Here is a 22777-nt window from a genome sequence, read left to right as displayed (position 1 = left end):
TAGCAGCAGCTGGTGGTGGCTTCGCCTTTTGGTGCTCCGTTCGGCGACTCTCTGTCACGACATCTTTAGCGAAATCGTGCAAATTAGCATATCAAATGCCATAAATGGGACAAACGAGCGGTGAACGGGGGGCGGATACTTTTGAGCGTACGTGTGTGTGTGTATGTGTGTGTGTCTGTTTTTGTTACTCATACGCCGCACTGCACGAGCGAATGAGCGCATAAAGGGGCGGTGCGACGCAGTTTTTTTTTTATACAAGCACACACACATAAAGAGTTGCATGCACGTGTGTGTGTGATTTAGTTGCACATGATAATGTCAACCACAGTGCGCCTTTTATAGCTGCCTGGCTACAATTTTTTTTTTTTGCCTGTTTGGGTTGGCCAGTGTGTGTGCCTCTTTTTGGGTGGTAGTGCAGCTGTGGCTCTGCTATGGCCAACTGAACTACCTAGCGCCGACCGCCAAGTTGGCTCTTCAGTGTTAATTCGTCGACACGAGACGCTGCGTTCCGCCACAAAGTCAACGCCAACGTCTGCAGTAATTGTCCTGAGCCGAGCAACTGAGGCGTACGGTAACAGTGCGTATATCCTTCTGCTGTTGTTGTTTGTTGCCGCTAACGTCGCGAGTTTTGTTGTGTTTCTGCACAAAAAAAAATTCGATACAACTCAAAGTGTGCCAGTTCTCAGCCGGCTTGTGTCTGTGTGTGTGCGCGAGGCATTCATATCGTTGTGTTGGTGTAGGCAACCGAGAGGCGCGTCGGCTCGTGCTTGCTGTGTTGCGCCTGCGAATAGGTGTGAGTAACCATGCTCTATACTTGGTTCTTCTCGTTGTATCGTGTTATTCATTCACCCAATCGCCGTAACCAAACACAAACAAACAGCTGAGAGTAGCGCTTGAAGTATGCTGCTCAATGTCGATCTATCGCAAACATTTTCAAGTTCCATTCATGTTTCTCAGCTTACGTTTTTTTACAAAAATTTAGTTTGCATTCTTAAGTTTTAATAGTTTTTAAGTTTAAGTTTAGTTTTTTAATAAATGATCCTTTGATATTCTAAACCAATTTAAATTTGCCGTTTGACAAGCAACATAAAACAATGTTTCTTTTAATGATCGATGCGAACAATTTGTTCAATCCCAAATTGCAAATTAGAAGTTGTCATATTCCATGTCAAATAAATATATATCCGAGTCAATTTGGTATTCCTACTTTCGTTTAGTTTTCAGGTCAAAGAGCGTTTACTCGAAATTGCTTCCCAATTTCAAATCTAGTTTCATCCCAGAGCATTTTTGCTTACATATTTTATTATTCATTTTCAAACTAGCTAGCATTCATCCAAGTCAATCAAATCCACTATCGAACGTTAGACGTAACGTAGGAGTAACTAAATTTATGCGTTAAAATGTATTAGAAATAAAAATATTGATGTATATACTCGCTGACAAAAAGTATATTTGCTTCAATCTGTCCGTTCGGAGTTTCAGGGTTTTTTCTCGCGCATCCCCATGCAATGTGGGGATCGTCCATGTCAATTATACAGTTTAATTTGTACGTCAACGTTTATTTATTTTTATACCCTAAGCCCATTAAAAATGGGTATAAGGGTATATTGTTTTTGTGCAAAATCCAAATGTATGTTACAGGCAGAAGGAAGCATATCCGACTCCATAAAGTATATATATTCTTGATCAGCACCAATAGCCGAGTCGATCTAGCCATGTCCATCTGTTTGTCCGTCCGTTCGTCCGTCCGTCCGTCCGTCCGTATGTATGAACGCAAGGATCTCAGAACCTATAAGAGCTAGAGAAATTTTAGATGTAGATGCTCCTAGTTCCCGCGCAGATCGAGTTTGTTTCCGATAATCGATAATTTGCTCCGTTTCCAAGCAATCGATAAAAATCGATATCGATATCCTGTTTTTTGGTCTATTTTGGTAAATAATAAGAGCTAGAGTCATATAGCTTTTAAAATAGAAAATATATGTGCATTTGATGTTGGAACAAGAGGGTTTAGGGTATCCCCTAGTCGGGAGCTCCCAACTAGAACAAAATTATAGCCTGTCCGGCAAGCTATGTCCATACTGAAGCTGGGAATGGACCTTGAGTTCTCGAAGGTATCCTGAAAGCAACGATTTTATTAGAGGTAGAGAAAGTTCAGTGGATAAAACGTGATTATTTAAACATAGTACACGAAAAGAATTGTGCGTAATCTGTTGTGAACGTAGGTATGAATAATGGGCGATAATTCCTAGTAGGTCTAGACGAAACAGAGAATTGAAGACGCCCTAATTACCTTATTTACTGGGGACAAATCGTAGTGTTAGAGAGTGTCCAAATTTGAATCGATGACTGCGCTGATGTGTTTCTCTAAATATCGATTTGAAATTATTTTGCATATGGCAAGTTCGACAAACTCGATCAATTTGGCGAGCAACCTGTTAACTTTTTAAACTATTAAATGGGCTTTGATTAGGTATTACTCAGTCGGTTACACACGATATGAATAATATCACTTGCGTTTCTTCAAAAACACATATACTTAGTTACTTATTTGAAAAAGCTTTCATTCAAATGATTTGTTCGAAAATAAATACATTACTTTAGAAGTATTTACGAAAAACAAGTTTACACGGAAACAGGGCATTAAAACATTTTCTCATGTATTCAGCGGAGGGTTTTTTTTTTTTAAACTTAGACACACTCTGTATGCTAAAAAACTTGTAGCTTTTTTTTTTGTTGCTTAATGGCAATCCTCTTTTGCATAAATATATTCAAAACTAGTGCTGGAAAATCTAGAATCCTGCTGATGATAGGCCCAGAAGGTTCTTGAAATAGCTTTACAGAGAACCCGCTCACGTTGAGTGTTTATTTTTAGTTTTTTCTGGTTATTATAACAAATGTTACTTTCGAGCCAACCACCTGAAAAATTTGATTATTTATTTTGTAAATTTAAAATAATTACACTTCTTCAACGCTTACAATATACTTACTTTAAAGGCATATAAAAAAAGAATACTACAATACTTAATGTGTATTCCACAAGCTGCAAATTTTGGAACATATTGCTAAAATGAATGTTGTTCAATAGTATTATTTTTATTTGATTTTTTATACATTTGACATGGGCTCTTGTGGTTTTTTGGGGCAGAAATAAATAGCAAGCCAACTTTTTGTTATTTAAGTTTTCACAGATGCTGGAATTAGAGCTAAGTTCATAGCAGTACAGGCTACTCTTCAGGATTTATTAAATTTAAGTTTCTACTACTACTGCTACTTCGAAATAAATCGAATGCATTTTTAATTGAAATTTAACAACCTTTTGAGTGGGCATTACACTAATCTCTGTTTGTAAATTGCAAAACAAACTAAATGCGATAGATTTTAAAATACAATACGGATTACATATTTTAATACCCTACTTAAATCTCGTACTTTCACTTTGACCCATGGTATATAATTTATGGAAAAACTTTATAGCCCAATGCGATTTTTTGCCCAATGCTTCATTAATTTATGAATACCAAATTGTATGCTGACATCGGCCAACAAAAACTATTTAAAACTTACGCCTGCGACAAGGGTCGTGCCCTAACCTAGCACCTACCTCGTAAGCCAACAGACATCGACAGACCAACCAGTTTTAACACCACGCCCGTGCACCCCGTTTGAACCGTCGGCGAATCAGTTTGGTTCATGATTGAAGTACCCGCATGTGCGGAACATTTTAAATATTTACAAAGATATTTCAAAAAACGCTTTTGGCATGTTTTGTTGCTGTTGCCGCTGTGTCCAGGGGTCGGTCCGCAGCTCTGCCAGTGTTCCTCTTGTGTCGAATGTTTTGCTCATTTTTTGGTCGAGAGCCCAAAAGGGAAGTTCAACTTCAAATGCGGCATGAGGGCAGCGTTTGCCAGGGGCGTGTGGGCGGGGGCGGCTGCGTCACTTGAGCGCGTGTGTGTCCTTTTAGGCAAGTGTCAAAAACCGTTGGTCAAAAAACCGTATGGCAATTATTCAACACAATTGAATATGAAGTGTGGCAAAGGCAGCGAACGAAGGCCTAGCAGGAGTGGGGGGCGGGGCAGTATGTGAAAGTGAGGCAACAAAAAAGTTGCAGCGCTTGGCAAATAATGAAAAATACACCCACATCAGTATTTTTTGGATGTCTGCACTCGCACACACACACACATGCATACAAAGAGAAACACAAACGGGAACACATCCACACACCCGCAAACCCACACATACACACATATACATATGTACACTGGCAACATTTCCGCACCCTTTTCATGCCAGAGATGCTGCCGAAGCCTCTGGTGCTATTGTTGTTCTTGTCACTGTGCAGTTGCTGGCAATTTTTCGGTGATAAAATATTTAAATTTAATTAAGGCCACCAACGAGCAACACGATTTCCGTGCCATGGTCAAAGAAGGGGCCTGTCCATGCTAGCCAGACCTTTGACCCCTTACCTCTGTGCAGCAGCAACTGTGCCAGCGCCCAACCCACCCTCCGTCCCCTCTTCGCCCGCACATTTGTGTGTGGTGCGTTTTGGAGGCTTTCAGGATCGGCCAAGAAATTCATTAAAAATTTTTGCTTTGATGTTACCAAATTCTTTATCAAAGTTTTTGTGTACTTTTGGCTTTCGTGCAAGTGGCGCATGAATCTCCTATGGCAACAACAACCACAGACCCAACTTGCATATTTGCATATATATTTATATATATATGTATGTGTATGTGTATATATCTTCTATTTTTCGGGTAAAAGTTTAACCAGTTTATGGTATATGGTACTGCTTATTTCGGTCTGTACACTATTCGCTTTGTAATTAAGCTACACATCTGAAACTCTTATTCAGCTTCTTTCTATTAGATAAGTTGTTTAGCAAACATATTTTCACAAAATTTAAATTGGACACGCTGGCAAATTGTTGCGAAAACAAAAGTTTGCGATGCTGCCAGCTTAATCGCCAAAAGTTATTGCACTTACATATATATTCGGTTATTGTAGTTTTTGTTGTGGTTGTTGCTGTTGCTGTGTTGTACATAAAACTATTTGATATGTGCGTGTGGGTGTACAGCACTTGAAAACTTTTGATCTTGAGCTGCAAGTTTTTCTTTTTGTTTTCATTTAATTTTGTGGAAATATTTTTCATTGTACGTTTGAAGTATTTATGGAATTATTAGAAAATATTTTGTATGGCTCCAAATAACTTTCTTTTACCTCGAAAGATTGTGGCAAACGAGCTGAAAAATGTGAATAGCCTAAGCCTGAGTTTGCTTAGCATTTGCAAATTGGAAGCAAATGCAAAGTATTTTCAGAGATAATTGCAAATAGACAAACTGCATCAAACTGATATTGGTTTAGGTATCATGTATATCCACAAAATTTTAAAAATTCAGTTTGAACCAATTAAATATCCAATTAAAGGACTAAGAACTTGAAATCTTAAGGGTTTCCACTGAGCTGTGCTGAATTTATGGTTCAAACCTAATGTATTTAGATTTATTTACTAAAAGTAATAAAAATATAAAATGAAGTAAATGCATTTCACTTTGTTTAAATATAGTTTTGGGCCTACTTTCGGCCACTGCATTTTTGTTGCTAAAGAAACATTTGATTCTTATAAATCCGAACAGAAATTCGACGTTTCTAGGTAGCTAAGAAGCATGTTAGTACAAGGTACACTGAAATATGCTTCCAACATTTGCTTGAATCCTGCTCAAAATAGATGGCAGGACGGGGATGGTGCAGCATCAACAGGAGGCAATGGCACTCCTCATGCTGGACGTGTTTACCATGTTTGTCACATTTAAAATTCCATTGTTTTGCTATTGTTGCTGCAGCTGCTGCCGCTTCTGCTATTGCGGGGATTTGTTTTGGCAAAGTGCGTCAAAGAAGGCAGAACGCAATGAGAAGTCGACAACAGGAGTAGCGGTGGCAGCCAAAGCTCTGGGTGGCACGTACCAACGTGTGAGGGGAATGGTGGAAAAGGTGCTGCCAATTTTGCCAGCATTTCCAAGAGGTGCAGGCAAAAGAGCCATGCTGTTATTGCTGTTTGTCAAAGTTGCCATTTCAGGCGTGTTGCAATGAAAAGCAAACCTTTTCAACAGCAATACGAGCATATGGTCCGTACCTATAGTATTTTTGGTTTTCACACTCCTGCAACATGGCAGGCCAAGAGGCCAACAGGAGGCAACGGAGTGTGTACTAAATTAAAATGCACTCAGCTGAAAAATTGGTTTTCTCGTTCTGAAAAACTTTGAGTGATTTCTGAAAGTCTCTAACGAGTGCCAACCCAGCGGGCAGGCAGTGGGCCGTGGGTGCAAAGGATGTTGAAAATGTAAGCAACAAGCAGCAGCCGAAAAGTAGGCAGCACAGGAGGTCTGAACAATAACAAGGAATGTTTTCGTTATGCCAGCAAATTTTAGAGCAACTGAATTGAGGAAAAAAAATAACGCATTGTTTTTGCAAAATTGTTTTAAGAAGCCAAAATCGTAATCAAGCGTACCGAAGGTTTTACTTCCGCGCACACAAAATAATTCATAAATTACAGGAAGTTAAAAGGAGAGATGACGAAGGACGAATGCTTGCAATATTCTTTGCCTAATTTAAAATTAATAACGCTCAAATTGGAACTGTAGCTTATTAAATCCTACATAATAAATTTGCGCAAATGTGTGTCACTGGTAAAATAAGATTTCCGACTTAGATTTTGCATTTATAGCAGAGCACTTATACCATGAAAATTCCTACAATCTTTAATTTCTGGCTCCCTTTGCGATTTCCATCGGATCCAAAAATGTTTATATGGTTAATATCTCTTTTTAATTTTCCCTCTTTTACTCTCGCTCTAAATTTTTCTCTTTATCTACTTAACTTGCAAAACTTCTTTCTGATAAACTCTCTTTTTCTCTCCCATTCTTCTCTCTATATTTTCTCGTACTCATGCCCTTGTCCTAATAGTTATCTTTGATTGCGTTTTTAATGGGTTCTATCTATCGCAATTAGACCCATAGTATATACAACTCACTCACTCCAATTCGTTATTAAATATTTATTTTGCAGTTGAACAAGCAGAGAAGACGCCGCCAAAATAGACAACCTAGCAACTGGACAGCCTGCCAGTCCCGCCGTGGGACTGCGCTTAATGGGCATCCTGCCGTGCGCACTGCAGTGGCAGCCATCGCAGACAGCAGCAGCCCCAGGCAAGGCGCCTAAGATGGACTACTTGGGCACAGTGCGGTCCAGTAGCAATCCCTACGTGCTGCCAAGCAGCAGCAATTGCTGCAACAACAGCGTGAATCCGCCAGCTTCAGCAACTGGCTGCTGTCAGGATTGTCGCTGTTGTAGACAGAGCTATGAGCATTTGCCCGTGCCACGTATGCAGCAGCCGCCACAGGTGATCGCCGCTATGCAGCAGCACCAGGCATCTCAACAGCAGCATCAGCACCAGCATCAACTGCAACACCAACAGCAGCATCAACATGAACTGCAGCACCAGCAGCCTCATCCACAACAGCACCCACCACAGCAGATCAGCTGCATCACAACGCTGCAACAGACAACAACGACACAGCAGATGCAGCCGTTGCCCTGCCTGAAAGCAGCTGCGACGCCTGCGCAGCATCAGGCAACCACGTCAACGACATATATAAACAATCCGCCGCCAGCAGCAACCCCACATTGTCACACCAGCTGTAGCAGGCACAACAGCAACAACAATGCCTTTAGCCTATCCAATCGCTGCAACGACAACAACATGGACATTAATTCCTCCGCGCCTGCTTTCGCCAATAACAGCTACAATAACGCACCACCTATGATTTTTGTGCCCTTCAGTTTGCCCGTGCCACAGCAACAGCAGCAACAACAACAGCCGCTGCAATATACAAAAAAACAGCCACCATCCTTGCCAGCTGTTAAAAACTCAATGCCACCATTGGGCCAGACCCCAGCACCACCACCACCGCGGCCGCCGCCGCTGGTGCTGCCGCTTGCATTTCATTGCCACTATCCGCCTCCAGTTCCGGCATTGCCGTCGTTGCCACAGCCGCCAATATCCGGACCGCTGCCCCCAAGAGCACCACCAACACCGCCGCCCCGCATTGTGTTGCCGCTGAAAGCGGTCGCTGCAGCTGCCATTAGAGCGCATCAGCAGGTTAGTGCCGCGTCCATTAGTCCCCGACTCCTTACACATATTCTATGCATCGGTAAATCTGAGCATCAGCTTTAAACGATCCACTACAAATCCTGGAAGGTTTCAAAATGTTTCAATTTGTGTGCAGACAAGAAACAAGGTCCAGGGCGCGTATACTTAATATTTATTAGTTAACAGCAGCTGCAGCAGCAGCAGTACAAAACTTCAATTTGCATAAACATAAACGACGAACGAGTAGCAACAACAAGAACAACAGTAACTGCAGCAAAGTCGAGAGCTTGCAACAGAATTTGGGTGCATGTCGCTGACGAGATTTAACCCAGAGACAGCACACAAAAAATCAAAGTTACATGGACAGGAAATACAAGCGTTGCAAGCGGAAGTGAAAGAACAGACAACGGCGATATTGAAAGCTAGAGAGCGAGAGAGAGCGAAGGAGAGATAAGTGAGAGAGAGAGTGAGAGAGAGAGAGAGGGATAGGAGAGATAAGGGGCCGAAACTGGGCGTGCACAAAAAACTAATGCATAACCTAGTAAGATCATCAACACGAAATTTTACAGCAAACTCATGTCCAAGGATGTGGAAATAAACTTGTTGTTTTGCAGCAGGTCCGACTACACCGAGCTGCCCTCTTATCCTGCTGCTGTCCTGCGCTCAATGACTTTTGCATTTAATATGAGTAAAGCAACGAGCGAAAGTAGCGAAACAACAACAACAAAAACAACAGAGAAGCAACTAAAAAACGACAACGAACTACTAAAACTTGTGCTCAGCTTTTGGGGTTGGCTCAGCTCAGGTTGAGTTTTGCGTCCTGTCCAGCGACATGCAAACGCGCCTTGTAAATTACGTTGTTGCTTGTCAGGTTTTTAGCTAAAGGCAAGAACTCAGATACGACTGCAAAGATAGCGTCTACTATTCTGTTTTTTTTTTGTTTTGCCAGAGTTTCGTTGGTTTTGTTCTGCTTGTGCATAGCAGATCAGTTGATTCTGATTAAGAATCAGCGGCAACAACAGTTCCACACACACACACATATATATATACCTGTATACATATGTATATATATCTGTAAAAAATTGCTGAGTGTTGCCCAGCAGTCACCCACGTTTACAGTGCCAGCAAAAAGTATATTATTAAAGTATAAAAATTCATAAGCTCTCAGCTAGCAATTTGAATTTTCAGTTTTCTTTTGTTGACAACTTGCAGTTTGTCAAATGTTGCCCTTACTCGTATTTGGGTTGTGCGTGGTTGTGCGTTTAGATACATTATCTTTCACATTTTAAATAAACATAAGCGAAATGTATATTAAAAAGTAGAACATCTCTGGCTCGTTTCATAGCATGTTTCTTACTTGTGTTCATTCACTCGTTTAAGTAGTTTTATTTAGCCCTCAAAATGTATGCTACAAAGCACACGATCCTAAGAAGCGTTTCCAGCAGGCTGCTCTCTTTTTTTCCTGCACATTTGAATGCTAAATCTTTCATGAAATACCCTTTTTTGACTGCCAGAGTGTGAGTGCGCGTGTGTGTTCCTTTGTAACATATCCATAACTGTCCGGTGTAAGACATGCTTATGTGAGAGTGTCGGTGTGTGTGTGCGTGTGTGGCTTGTGGTCTGGACTTCAACCACAACTTAACAATGCCTTGCCTTCATCTTTCATGCACTCTACCCGAAATTCGTTTGTTTTTCCTGCTCGACGTTTTTCCATTTATAGTTTTATTCAACACCCAGCAGACTATCATCCACAAAGAAAGCATTTTATGTACTCGCTTTAATGCTTGCACTTGGCCATTGTTATAATGTACTCTCACTGCATTCGCATATGGGTGTAGGTGTTTGTTTGTATGTGTGATTGTGTGTGTGTGCGTGACAACAGTTAGCCCCTGCTAAGCATGCTATTTGGTTATGTTCCCGTGCAAGGGTACTGCATTAAGAAATTTCGTTGTTGTTTCTGAACTCTGCATTTTAAATCACATGAAGCTTTTCTGTTTTTCCATCACTTTCATCCTGCAGCCGCTCCCAATTGACCCACCCACAGCATTATGTTAAAATAACACTCGGTCGGGAAATAATAATTGCTCTGTTCATATTCCATGTGCCATTGCGGAGCCTTTTAAAGCGGATTTTGGTGTTAGAGCAACTGGTGCGAGCTTGTTTTAATGTGTTTGCGCAGTTAGGAGTGCGGGAAGCATCCTTTAGTTTTTGCATTTGCATATTTAAGAACTTTATGTGTGCTGCATAGCGTTTTATTCAATAATACAGGTGCCCAGATGTTGCACATTACCACATTGAGATTTCAAATCATTTTAACTACATGTAAGATTGCTGCAGACGAGAACATGACCAGAATATAATTCTTCTATAACTTTCAAGGCTTTTTTCTGTGCAGTCTGAATAAACGAGAATCCCTTCATATATTGATCATTTGAACTTCTTTATTTTTAAACGTTAAGCTAATTTTTCTTTTGATTAAACTGATTACGATTTCAGTTATTTAGAAAAAAGAACTTAAATTTATCTGTTCAGTTCAGAAAGACCTCAAACAATATTATATCTTTGGTTAGTTAGTTAGGTTCCTAGCTATTTTTAATTATTTTTTTTAAAGCCTACAGCCGTTAACGAGGTCTTCAAACACTTTTATAAGTGCCGAATTCAGGACAATTTAAAATCGTCGCATTTTTGCCAGTGTGCAATCAAAAATCCATTTAACCCCGCACAGAGGCCAAAAGGGCAGCAAGCTCTTCACACTCAGTTGCTTGCCATTTTCGTTCCTTGTGCCGATCGTTCGCTATATGGCATAAGGCAAAAGGCAACAAGCAAAAAGCCGAAAAATAACGAGTCACAATAACAACACCAATTCAGGGGCTCTCAGAGACCAAAAGCGAAGACAATGATGGGGCCAGCTGAACATAAAAAGCGCTGAGGTCGCACCAAACAAAATGCAGTGGCCATTGAGAGGCAGAAGGCAGAAAGCATCCTTTGGCTGCGAGTGAAGTTGGCTTAATGGCCTCGGGCTGATGTGTGATGTATACTCGTAAGTGAATTCATATTTTATATACCGTTAGCATCACAGCAAAAAGCAAACGAAAACATATGCGCAGGACTGCAAAGAGCATCGAATTTGTAGAGTGTGTCTGTCTTTATGATGCGTATCCAACCAGCTAGGCAAAAACAAACGTATCGTTAACTGATGTTGTCATAACTTTGGCGTGCAGAAATAAAGACCATAGACAAAATGAGGCGAAAGGCATGTCCTTGTAGAGCGCTCAGGCAGGCAGGCAGGCAGGCAGTCGGGCAGGCAACAGTAATGCAAGCAATGCTGTTGATATTTTAGCCAAAAGAAATCCGATATTTATGCCAAGGGATGCAATATCAAAGGAGCGCTTTGTGGGCAGCGACAACAACTGAAAGCCCTGCGAAACGTTGACAGCTAAAATGGCAAATTGGACAAGTGCCTGGCAAAAACGACGAAACGACCAAACGAGAAAAGCGATGCCAGCAGCGCCAATCAAAACCTTGCCTTTGGCTTTGAGCCGCAAAAACAGCTCGAATATTGCTACAAATAAAACTGTAGCATAGTCCGGACAGTCAGGACCACATTAACAGCTGCTGCTGTGGTGACTTTCTCGCATTTCACAGAGCTGGCAGTGCGAATCAGTCTCAACGAACGCTTCAATGCGCTCAAGGGCTCGCAAGTTCGCTCTTATGTCCTTTTCGTCCTGATCCCACCATGGGCATCTTTGGTTCACAGAGCGCTGTTAATTTAATCTGTGCAGCGGCCGCGAGGTGGCGTTAGTGAAAGTCGATGGTGTTGAATACCGTTTATTTCACCGCATTCACAAATACAGACGAACATGTATGCCTGTACAAGTGTGTGTGTATGTGTGTGTGTAGGGCACGCATTGGGTTGCCGAAAGTCTCTTAAATGCCGCTGCCCAGATGAAAAGGACGACGCGAACGTCGACGCAGCAGCCGAGGCAGCTTCGCTTTCCTTATTTTTGTTGCTGGCACTTGAAAGCTTTTACCACAATGCTTCTGTGTGTGTGAGTGTGTGTGCGTGCGTGTGAGCCAGCCAAGTGCTTCTTTGTTCATGCTGCTCGTTTGCCTTCACTGCGTTCACGGATGATGTGTCTGTGTGCTTCTGTGTATGTGTGTGACTGTGCAAGCTGGCGCCAAATTTCAAAAGCAGTCGCGAAAAAGCTCTTTTTTTTAACGGTTTATTAAGCCACTCGACACTCGTCGAGCTGTAAGCAGGTTGCCTTTGAAACTGTAAACGTTGGCAGCGGCTTCGCCTTAAGCACAGCACACGGGGCGTATGCTTTACAATGCAAATGTCGCCGACATATTAAGTATACGCAAGCTTATAAATTTGTTTAAGAAACATCTGTGTATTCCATTGCTTTCCAAAATTTGCAGCTAACTTTGGTTCAGCTGTAGATTTTAACTTTTTCCCATGTATTTTTGTTTGCTGGTCTTTTGTTGTTGTTGTTGTGTTCTCTGTGGCTAAGGTCAAACCGCCAGCAACAACTCGAATTAAATGCAATTGACAGTCGCAATTTCGAGCGAGCTGTCAGGCCAAATCCCAAACTGCCGCTCAGTGCGGAGCAGCGGGACAAGGGAACAGTTGAAGGGTAAAAACTAGAAGAAAAAAAAAGCACACACACAAAATAGAAACAGAAACAGCGACAGAGGCAGCGGCAGCTTAGCCAAACTCTGTTGTAACACAATAAAATGCAACCTCAACTGACAAAGAAAATGTTTCCTAATGTAGAACAAGGAATCGCTCGTGCGGGGAGGGGCGTTGCAGCCACGGGGCGTGTCGCTGGCAAAGATAGACAACACGTAAACGAAACGACAATGCCAAGCCACGGCTGTCAAATTAGAGGCAGGCAGTCAAGCAGGCAACTAACAGCGCCAACGGAGCGCGTGCAACATTCTTGCCATTTTAAATGCACAAAAAATCCTGCCCGCCACGAGCCAAGAGAGCCCAGGTGTCCATAAGAAAAGCTAAAATCTAAAAGGTCTTATTGATATCGCAGATCATTTGCTATTCGGGTTGATAACAGTTGCTTTTAGATTATAGAAAAAAGTTATTGATTTATAAATAAATAGAAAGGTCTTTATTAAGACTGTACAATTATAATAGCGATAGTATTTTTAAACAACGTCAAAATAACCAACCCGTGAACATTTATTTATAAAACTATCATAAAAAGTCAAATCTAACTACATTTTATTTAAAAAATAACTTTGTCTATGCTTGACAGCACTTTATTTTCTGTGTTTATTGCAGTTTATCCAAAATTATTATGTCTTTATTAAATTACCTTTCAGTTGATTGCTGGCAAACTGTTAGACAGCACAATCAATATACACATAGCAAAGCAAATTCCTAGTGCCGTAGGTGATTTAATTGTTTAACGATTACTGCCTTTAATACGAAGCTAATTAAATAAGCCATAAGCAATATATATATGTACATATACATATGAGTATGCATATATTCGCAAAAGGTATTTCTAAATAATTTACAAACTGGCTGTGATTAATACATGTGTCAGCTCTAATGTTTCCAGGTGTTAGCGTGTGTGTTTGTAGTTAAAATTCCTTTGCACTTAGTAAATTAAACTTAAACAGCTTAGGCCACAAACTTAACCGTTGGCCATTGCCTATTGAGGATTTGCAATTTACTTGTTTTCAGAAAACAATTTGAAATGAACATTTGCAACTAATGTGAAGCTATCTGCCAGTCGGTTATTGTTGTTACTGTTGCAGCTGTTATTGCTTGAACAGGTCGAATTCTTAGACGCCATAAGTGAGCTCCACCGTACAGTGAGTTATTCAAACATTCATTCAGAGTACAGTTGAGCAATATCAAATGCCAATAGATACATGAAATAACTTTGCCCATTTTTGCTACTTCTGCCGTTGCTGTCTGCTTCGAAAATATTTGTGCAAATTGCTTCAGGCTTATTCGAATATTTATACAACGTGAAATAACTTACATAGCTTCCCTAAAATGAGTCCAGCAGATCGCCTCACGCCCAGACCGATGATTGTCTCGCTGTCACTGCAAAACGCACATAAATAAAGGTGAATGATGCCCAAAATGCTGAACTAAAATTACTGGGAATATTTCAGCCGGTATGATTAGAAACTCGGCTCAGAGAGAATGAAAATGGAAACGAAAGACATGCAGAGAGAAAAAAGAGAAAGTGGTGCTATTTTAGCTGCACCCTTTAAAAGTGGTTGCCTTCTGTTTGCCGTCTCCGAGATCATTTTATAAAAACAATTAGGCCTTTCTGAAAACAATCCCACATTCAAGTACTTCAATGACATTTCTTCTTCTCGCAAAAGCGAGTGTTGTACGTATGGCACGAATTCGGAGTGTTTGTTATGTCTGAAACAGCTTTGTTTGTCTTTTGGCACCGTGCACGTCTTTATTTTCAATAACAAATAAAAATGTTTTAACTGCCAAGTCAATTAAATTGAATGCAAGAGCCAGCCTCTTGTTGTTGTCGACCCGAGTCGCCACCAATCGACTCGAGTTGATTCGACTCCATTATATTTGTCGGTATTTTTCGGTGCTTTTTCAGCATTTAATTGGCCGTATAATTGATTGGCATATTTGTTGTTGCTGTTGTTGTTGTTACTGTTATTGTTGGTTCTTGTGGCCATTGGCTGGACGTTTTGTTTGCCTCTTTCGCCTCGGCCACTAACTCATTATTTTGTATGAGTTCGTAAGAACATTGCAAAATGTTCTCAGAAATGGCCAAGTTTTCTGTGTCCGTCTATTGATTTAGCGCCTGCCGCTTGCTTTTGATATTTCAGGTCCTTCCCAGACTCCCCCCTCCCATATAACTTTGCCGTACACTCTCGCTCACGTTCAGTGTGTGTGCCTTTATAAATTTGTATTGTGTTTACTTGTATTTTGTGGTAATTAATTGTATTTGCCTTCGACTCAAAATGTCAGTGGGCTCCTAATTATTATTAGTCTAACGAAGCAGAATCGCCTGCCAGGCCCACCGGCAGCGCCCTCAGTCTCAACAGAATTTGTATCGTTGCGCGCTGTCTTGTCTACAGGTTGTTTGACATTAATTGATTTACTTGCCTTTTACATAAATTGGGCGCTGCCTTCAGATATTTGGTTACACAAAGTGATTTCAGCAAAAAAATGTAACATGCATACACTAATTAATACAACAAAATATAAAAGTTAAACATAATAGAGCTTAACAAGTTCATGGACCTAGTATTTAAGGCGGCCCAACAAAATCAGAATCCTAGAAATTAGAAACGAGAGGAAACCTCTTCTTTAGCAGATCTTAGCAAGGTATTGGAAAAACAATTTAATTAAAATAATTGAAGTTCATTAAATAGAAGGAGAAACCTTAACCTTACAATTCCAAACATTTTGCACAATGGCACTTCCGGTTCATTAGTCTCGAACACAATGTTGAGTGTTAAGGGCAAAGCCAAATCTCGACTCAACCAATATTCTTGCAAACCCAAACAATCAAGCCGCGCTTCTGATAAAATCTATGATATAGGTTATCCACTTCTACTCAAATTGCATATGGCTACAAAGAGACAGTAAGAGGATTAAACTAACAATTAGTTTTAAAAATTAAAAAATGTATAAAAAGTATCTCGCAATTTGCAGAGCAACTTTTGTTTCTGTTTTTGTTGTTGTTGTTGTTACTGTCACTATTATGACTAGTTTTGTAGATGGTTAGTTGTTTGGCTGTTTGCCTGCTGTTTCCGAGTGGCCATCGCGCATCCACAGCCACTTTGCACATTTACTGGCAGCACTCGCTTAGCTAAGTAGGGGAAAAAAAGCGGGTAACAAAAGTTTTTGACAGCGCAACATGCAAAAACAAATTAGCGAAGCCGTCAAACTGTCAATTATCGGGCAATTAGTTGGACGCGATTAAGTACATAGTTACAGGCTTTACATTGTCTTATTTAATTTTAATTATTAAAGAATTGCGGCTTGCGGCAATAAATATTTTTTATTATATACCTAATATCTTGATTTAAAATCTTGCTAAAGAATAATTTTTACTTCTTAAGGTTGGTTTAATTTTTATGAATTAACTGTCTATTTAGACTGTCTGTATAGCTGAAGTGCCACAAAAAAGACAAAGCCAGGAAACTTTTAAAAATTAATTGTTTATATAAAATGAAAGAGTTTACAATAATTATAAGAGACCTGCCTAGATTGTCTCGGTCCCAAGCTGAGTCTTCTGATGAGCTTCGCTTCGATAAGTCTTCTCTTCTTAGGCACACCTGAATTAAAAAAATCTATTAGATATTTGATTACACTCCTTAGGCAGAGGAGGAAATTGGATACATATTATTTACATTCAAATAAGAAAATGAAGCACGATCACAATTATATCGAGCCAAGAACATTGAAATATGCAGCATACCTGAAGATTACTTTGTTTTTTAAAATTGATATGCGAAAATTGTATATGAAGTTTTTATGTGCCTATAGAACAGGTTCCAGTAGAGGAGCCTAGACGCACACAGGAGCGTTTATGTTGGCATGCAAAGCCCACTTAACTGCAACTGAACAAACAGGTCAGGACATTGTTTGGCATGCAATGACAGGATATGCAGAATTTAGCAGAGACAATGCAGTTGGGTTTGCGTTAGTGCTTCTGATTGCGTTTGTTTGCTCGGCCGCTTGCAAGCCGCAATATGCGAATTGGAAATTATGAGCTATATCATTGCCAGTTGGCAGTGTGAGGTTCGAGTTGAGTCCATGCTTGTTGGCAGCATTTGGCATTCCTCATACGCTCTGCGCTCCCAATATGCAATGTTGCGTGTCTTTCCGGCCCCGACTACTATGTCACTTCCGTACTCCATACTTCGTGCTGCGTCCTTTAGTGCTCTGCACTTTTGTCGATTGATGCCGCTAGCGTGTCTTTCTGTTTTGGCACCGCTCCGCTCTGAGTGATGTGATGTGAGAAGGGGCCTAATTTATGGGACTGAGGCCGCTGCCGGTTCGCTGTGCATACATTGCTTTGGCAAATGGCAACTGTCAAAGCAGGCCGATGGGAGGACAGGAACAACAAATTCCATGGCAGTGCAGTCTCGATTGCACCGCTGGGCCTGGGCCATTGTGGCCGCTAATAATTTTGCTGGCTATTTAGCGCGATGCTAATTATGCAACTCCGCTCATAAATAATGTATTGCATACACCTTTACCTATGCTTTGGCGCGTCATTAATCAACGTCTATTATGCAAAAGAAACGCAGCGGCGCGCCGCCAGGAAACGGAAGTGCGGCACAATATGCAATAACAACAACACGCAGCGTGGAAATCACGTCACATGTCACGCCCTAAAGAGGTGGGGGGCGGTACGCCTTGACAGTTGGACAAACTTGCATGTACACACACATACATATATAAATAAATATGGCCACATTTTGAGAGACCGTGCGCGTGTGTGCTCGCTGAAACCTGCTGTGCACGCATTTTTTATTAAAAGAAAAAATGTTAAGCCTTTGATGACTGCAATTTCTGCGATTTCCATATTATTGACAGGTAATTTGCAATATTTGCGTGAAGGCCAGCACGCAGCTGCGTCATTAAAGCTCGACATTGTAATCAGCCATTTGCATATAACGAGCTGAAAAACGGCGCCGAAATGTATGCAAAGAGTGGCCACAAATGCATTTGCTTTATGTGTTTAATGAAAACAGTGCGTTGAAATTGAATTGTTTTGCAAGTTGAAACTCTGGAAATACCATCTAGAAATTGAACAGCGAGTTAGCGCGCAGCAGAAATATAAATCCTGGCCCGCCCCGACATGCATATTTGATATTTCTGTTGGTCATTAAAATACGAAATTACAAACAAGTCGCCGGGGTATGGGGAACGCGTGTGCCACTCAGTCGCCGCCCCAGTTGTCTGACAGGCCTGTCAAATGCCAGTACCCTGTGCCCGCATGCCCGCTCCGTTCCCGCCGTGCCACGTTCTCCTGTCAACGGCAACAAGAAATGATAAAGCGTTCGCGTCCAGATCTTGCTGTAAGAAGTCTGCCGCAAAACAACGAAACAATTTAATTTTGCTTGCCATGTTCGCCGCAGGCTGTCCGCTGAATTTGTTTTATTAAATAAAAAATTGTACAAAGCTCAGGCACACAACACACGCACACACACACAGACACACACACACACTCACATATACATTCAAACAGTGCATGCAAACGGTTGCGGGCGAAGAAAATAAAGTCAAATACTCAAAAAATGAGCAAATAAAACAAAGAGCAATGAGCTTCTCAATAAAGCTCGACTGGAAGATACCCAGCGATTGGTGTTAAATTCCTAATGCAAAGTCATATATTTGTATAAATATATATATATGATTTCGCAAAGGTATTTGAATTTATATGTTAATGTATACAGTATAAAATATACACATAAAACATATTTGATTTATTTTTGCCTTTACGAAAATTGTTTTCCTATATCGGGAAGTGCCTCAAGATTTAGTCATATATTCCCGATGGGAGATATGTAATCGGTGTTAGGGCCATATCGTATCTCTCGTTTATGTTCATCTTGAACATAAAAGCATATATAAAGATATCATAGACAGAGAGATATTCAAAGGCTAGTTACATATTCCTGCTAAACCTTAGATTAACCTGTTTTAGAATATTTCAGCATTACAGGGTATTTTGAGCCTAACTAAGCCACGGCACGATATGCCAACGGCTCTGTGAACTTAGTATATATATGCTTATGTACATAAATATTTACACTAAGTATAAGGCCAGCAAATTTTCAAAGTCATAGTAAGCCAATTTGGTAATTTTGTTAGCGGCTTCGAATAAAGTAAATCAAATATTTCCACAATTCTCGAGTGTGCCAGTAAATACCCTACTTAAAAATTTAATTTCATTTTTTTTTTTTTTTAAAGAAATGTTTACAATTTCTAACTTGAGCATCTATTAAATACGCTATTGAAGTTCTCATGTTGTTACATGAAAGATTTATTTAAAATAATCTTAGCAAACTGTTATTTGATTCATAAATAATAAAATATATTCTGCGCCGTTAGGCATCGCATAATCCGGAATGTGTCAACAGACAGGTCCAGCTATGATTAAGACCTGAAAATAGTTATGGGCATGTGTTAGCCCACATTCGAGTCTGTTTTAGCTTTGTTTATTTGTTTCTGGCTTATGCACTGTATTTATTTTTTTGTGCTGTCCCTCGGCATGTCCCTTATTGGGCGAACTAATCATGACCCTTTTGTGGCCGACACGTGGCCAGCAAAAACTAAAAATTATGACCACAAACGGGGAGATGGCCTCTTATGTATGCTTGGTGATCAGGTTGCGCCCTTCTTAGTGCTTTAACCATTCAGTTAATATGCATGCTCCCCCACAACTTGGAGCCTACTTGAGGCTGGGCCCTGGATTGAAATCCTTTAAGTGCCATTTGGCGAACAGTAGCCGAACATAAACGCATTCGCTCGTTTGCTCATCCATTTGTTGTTGTTATTATTTTGCTCTTTTTGGTGTTTTTTTTTAATGCTTTTTATGCCTTTGGATTTGCACATTCGGACACTACTTAATTATGTTGTTAGTCCCTTTTATGTCACAATTTTCATTTCGCAACATCAAATAAACTAAATGTCCTTAGGGGCGGAGTACCACTTTCGCTTGGTTGATCAGTTGGGGTGTGCAAAAAAAATATATGTGTCAGTATGTATGTATATCTGTATGTGTATGTATAATCAACTACAAATAGAACAGTTTTTGTTTTTGTTGTTGTTATCAACCGCAATTGTCGTGGCAAGGTAAACAATACTGCGCATAGGTTTGGGCTGCTAACTACATTGGCCATTGGCTGCAGTCCTGAGGCTCGTCTAAGGGGTTTGCCAGCGGGAGGCGGAACAAATGTGCCTATTTGTTGCCCCAGTGCCATTGTCTGTCTGTCTGTGTGCGTGTGTGTGTGTGTGAGAGTGGTGTGAGTGTGGCTAGTTGCTATAAAATTCTGTACGAAATGACCATTTGGACTTTTAATATGCTCGAGTAATGTCTGCATTAACAGAATTCATTTGCTGGACATGGCCAGGCGGGATGATCCCTTCCTTCCCGGTCCGGTTACTCAATTCCCTGGAAAGGCAAACGGTGCGAGGCTTTAATGCGTGTCTCTGTGTGGCACAAACAAATTTATGTCTTGCTACTTGCTGAAATTGGATTTCTGGCAGCATCTAGTTACATCTGCTGCTCCTTTTGCTGCTGCTGCTGTTGTTGTAGTAGTTGTCACGTTGTTGCTTTTTAGTTTAGTTTCGTGTGAGCGAGGAGAAGAAAAGAGAGAACAGAGCTCGGCAAAGGTGAGCAGGCAAACGCATTTATATCCATTGCTCAGATTACTACGTGTTATCCTTTTTCATGATTTCTGTAGCACTGCACAGGACATTCGTCTCCCTTTTGTGGCCTCGAATTTGTAGTTTGTTTCTTTTATTTATTTTTTTTTTTTTTACCAGTTTTCAGTCCTCAATTAATAATTGCCGTCTGCAAATTAAAGTGCCTTGGACGTGCTTTATCCATGTCTAATTTTAATATGCCAACGCTTGTCTCCATTTCAGAACGGCAAATTGCCCCGTAACCTGCCCGCATTGCGTGCCATGGAGATGGCCCTGCGCACCAACTCGTTTGCCAAAACTGGAGGCGGCATACAGCCCATGGAGGAGGCTGACAATAGCGACTCGGAAATGGAGTACATGATACCGTTACACAGTGAGTAGCAACAGTATAAACCCAAGCCCAGACGCCAAACCCCAACCATTGCTCAGACAATAGCCGCTGCCCAGTGGCAAATTCAATTAAAAATTTTTGAAACTCTGCCATCTGCACGTGCGTGACAAGGTCCACGGGCTGCAGCGGCCACCCCTGTACAGCATCTTTCCAGCTTCAGGTTCAGTTTCAGGTGCTCGACCCGTGATAGTCAGCTGGCCAGTTGATGCTGTGTCGAGCGACAGGCGTTTCAATTTACTTTTATGTCTCGTTGCCTTATCGCGGCGCAAATTGAAACGAAATCTTGACACAATCAGCATGCCACAGATTCCATTCAGATTCCCACATACAATTAAGTTAAACTCCGGTCATCAATTTTCGTGACTAGCTGCGTCTCTAAGCGGCCTGCCAGCAATGCATACTCAGCTTAGCCAGCTGAGCACCTACTAGCAATGGGAAAAGTTTGTCGGCTTAATATATTTATGGCACAAGCCGCAGCGCAAAAAAAGACGAAGTTTTTTTTTACTGTATATGCTCGACCTGAAATACTCTCTTATGAGTGCTTCATATAATCTATGTGCGCACAGCGCATATGGAAATGTTTAATATTTTAAATTTGTGGGTTGTATAAAGACACATTATTTATATTGTCTCTCACTTTCACAAAGATAATAAATATGTTCTAATAGAAAAATGTCGAAAAAGATAAGAAAATGAACAATCTTTAAAACTATAAATATATTCTTGAAATGAAAAAATTAATAATTCGTAGAACAATATTCAATGTCCTTCTTTCTTGGTTTATGTATGGTAGAACACTTCCCATTAATGATTCAGTATTTCCATGCAGTCTGATTTGATTTCTGTTTTCCTGTGAATGTATAGTTATAATTCTAATATCAGATTTTTTCAAGAATATTTAAGGCATTTTCCGAGAATGATGTTTAACAGTGTGTGCGTAGTCTGTACATTTACCATTCGCGCACTGGGTATAGAAAAACCTGTCAACTTATTCAACAGTTTTGTGATGTTGTTGTTTTTGTTGAAGACATCAGAAACTTTAGTGCGAAACAGAAGCAGAGAAAGCTTGCAAATGACTTTAAGATCTCTTTCATGAAACTGTTTATTTATAATAATATTTTTATGATTCTATTATTGCGACCACCGCAAATGTGACTGTGTCCTGGCCGCATTTTGCAAAGATTTCCGCAAAAGTTTTTCCAACAACTTTAATTCCCTTTCTACATATATATATATATATATATATATGTATATATGTATATGTATAGTAAAGTAGTTCTGGTGTTCTGCAACCGTATTAATGCGCCATTTACATTTCATTCTGTGCTCGGCAAAAATACAGCGTACAAATAATGAATATATAAATCAAAAAACTTTGTGGTGAGCCCCCAAGTGAGGGTCAAGCTGTTTAGCATATTATGCAATAAATCAATAAAATGCGCGACATAAGATGAAGGTCTCTTGGAGCTGCTTTAAATTTTGGAAAGGAAAATCTCTTAATTATGCTATGAATATAGGAATGCGAAATACAGTAAAACTTTATTGACGAACTGTGTTGCTGTGTGTATCATGAACTTACCCAACATTTCAGCTTGAAGATTCCCAAAAAAAAACAAACATAAAAAAAAAAACATTCAGTGCTGTCAACAGCTCAGCCAGCTGCAGATGAAGAGGCTGCCCTCTCAAGCCCAACGGCAGCAGCTGTTCCAATTTCTAGCATAAATAATCCACCGGCCTCGTTTTTGTGCCCGCTTTTAGCTGCACACCTCTGGCTCCCTCCGGGCGCACTTGTCAATACGAAACTGTGAGCTGCCAGCCCACCCCGCAGGCCCGCATTTAG

General features: G+C 40.5%; 1 protein-coding gene across 1 annotated transcript; it reads left to right on the top strand.

The window, feature by feature from the left end:
• The first annotated feature begins 7144 nt into the window (after positions 1-7144).
• LOC115759631 (proline-rich receptor-like protein kinase PERK2) lies at positions 7145-20927 on the top strand. Its single transcript, XM_030700620.1, has 3 exons — positions 7145-7396; positions 7946-8155; positions 20769-20927. The coding sequence occupies exons 1-3, from the start codon at positions 7145-7147 to the stop codon at positions 20925-20927; spliced, it is 621 nt and encodes a 206-aa protein (XP_030556480.1).
• Positions 20928-22777: the final 1850 nt, after the last annotated feature.

This window comes from Drosophila novamexicana, unplaced genomic scaffold (genome assembly GCF_003285875.2).
Source record: "Drosophila novamexicana strain 15010-1031.04,08,12 unplaced genomic scaffold, DnovRS2.1 tig00000308-arrow-arrow-pilon, whole genome shotgun sequence".
NCBI lineage: Eukaryota > Metazoa > Arthropoda > Insecta > Diptera > Drosophilidae > Drosophila > Drosophila novamexicana.
The sequence above is the reverse complement of the archived record's forward strand: the minus strand, read 5'-3'. Positions and strand labels throughout refer to the sequence as shown.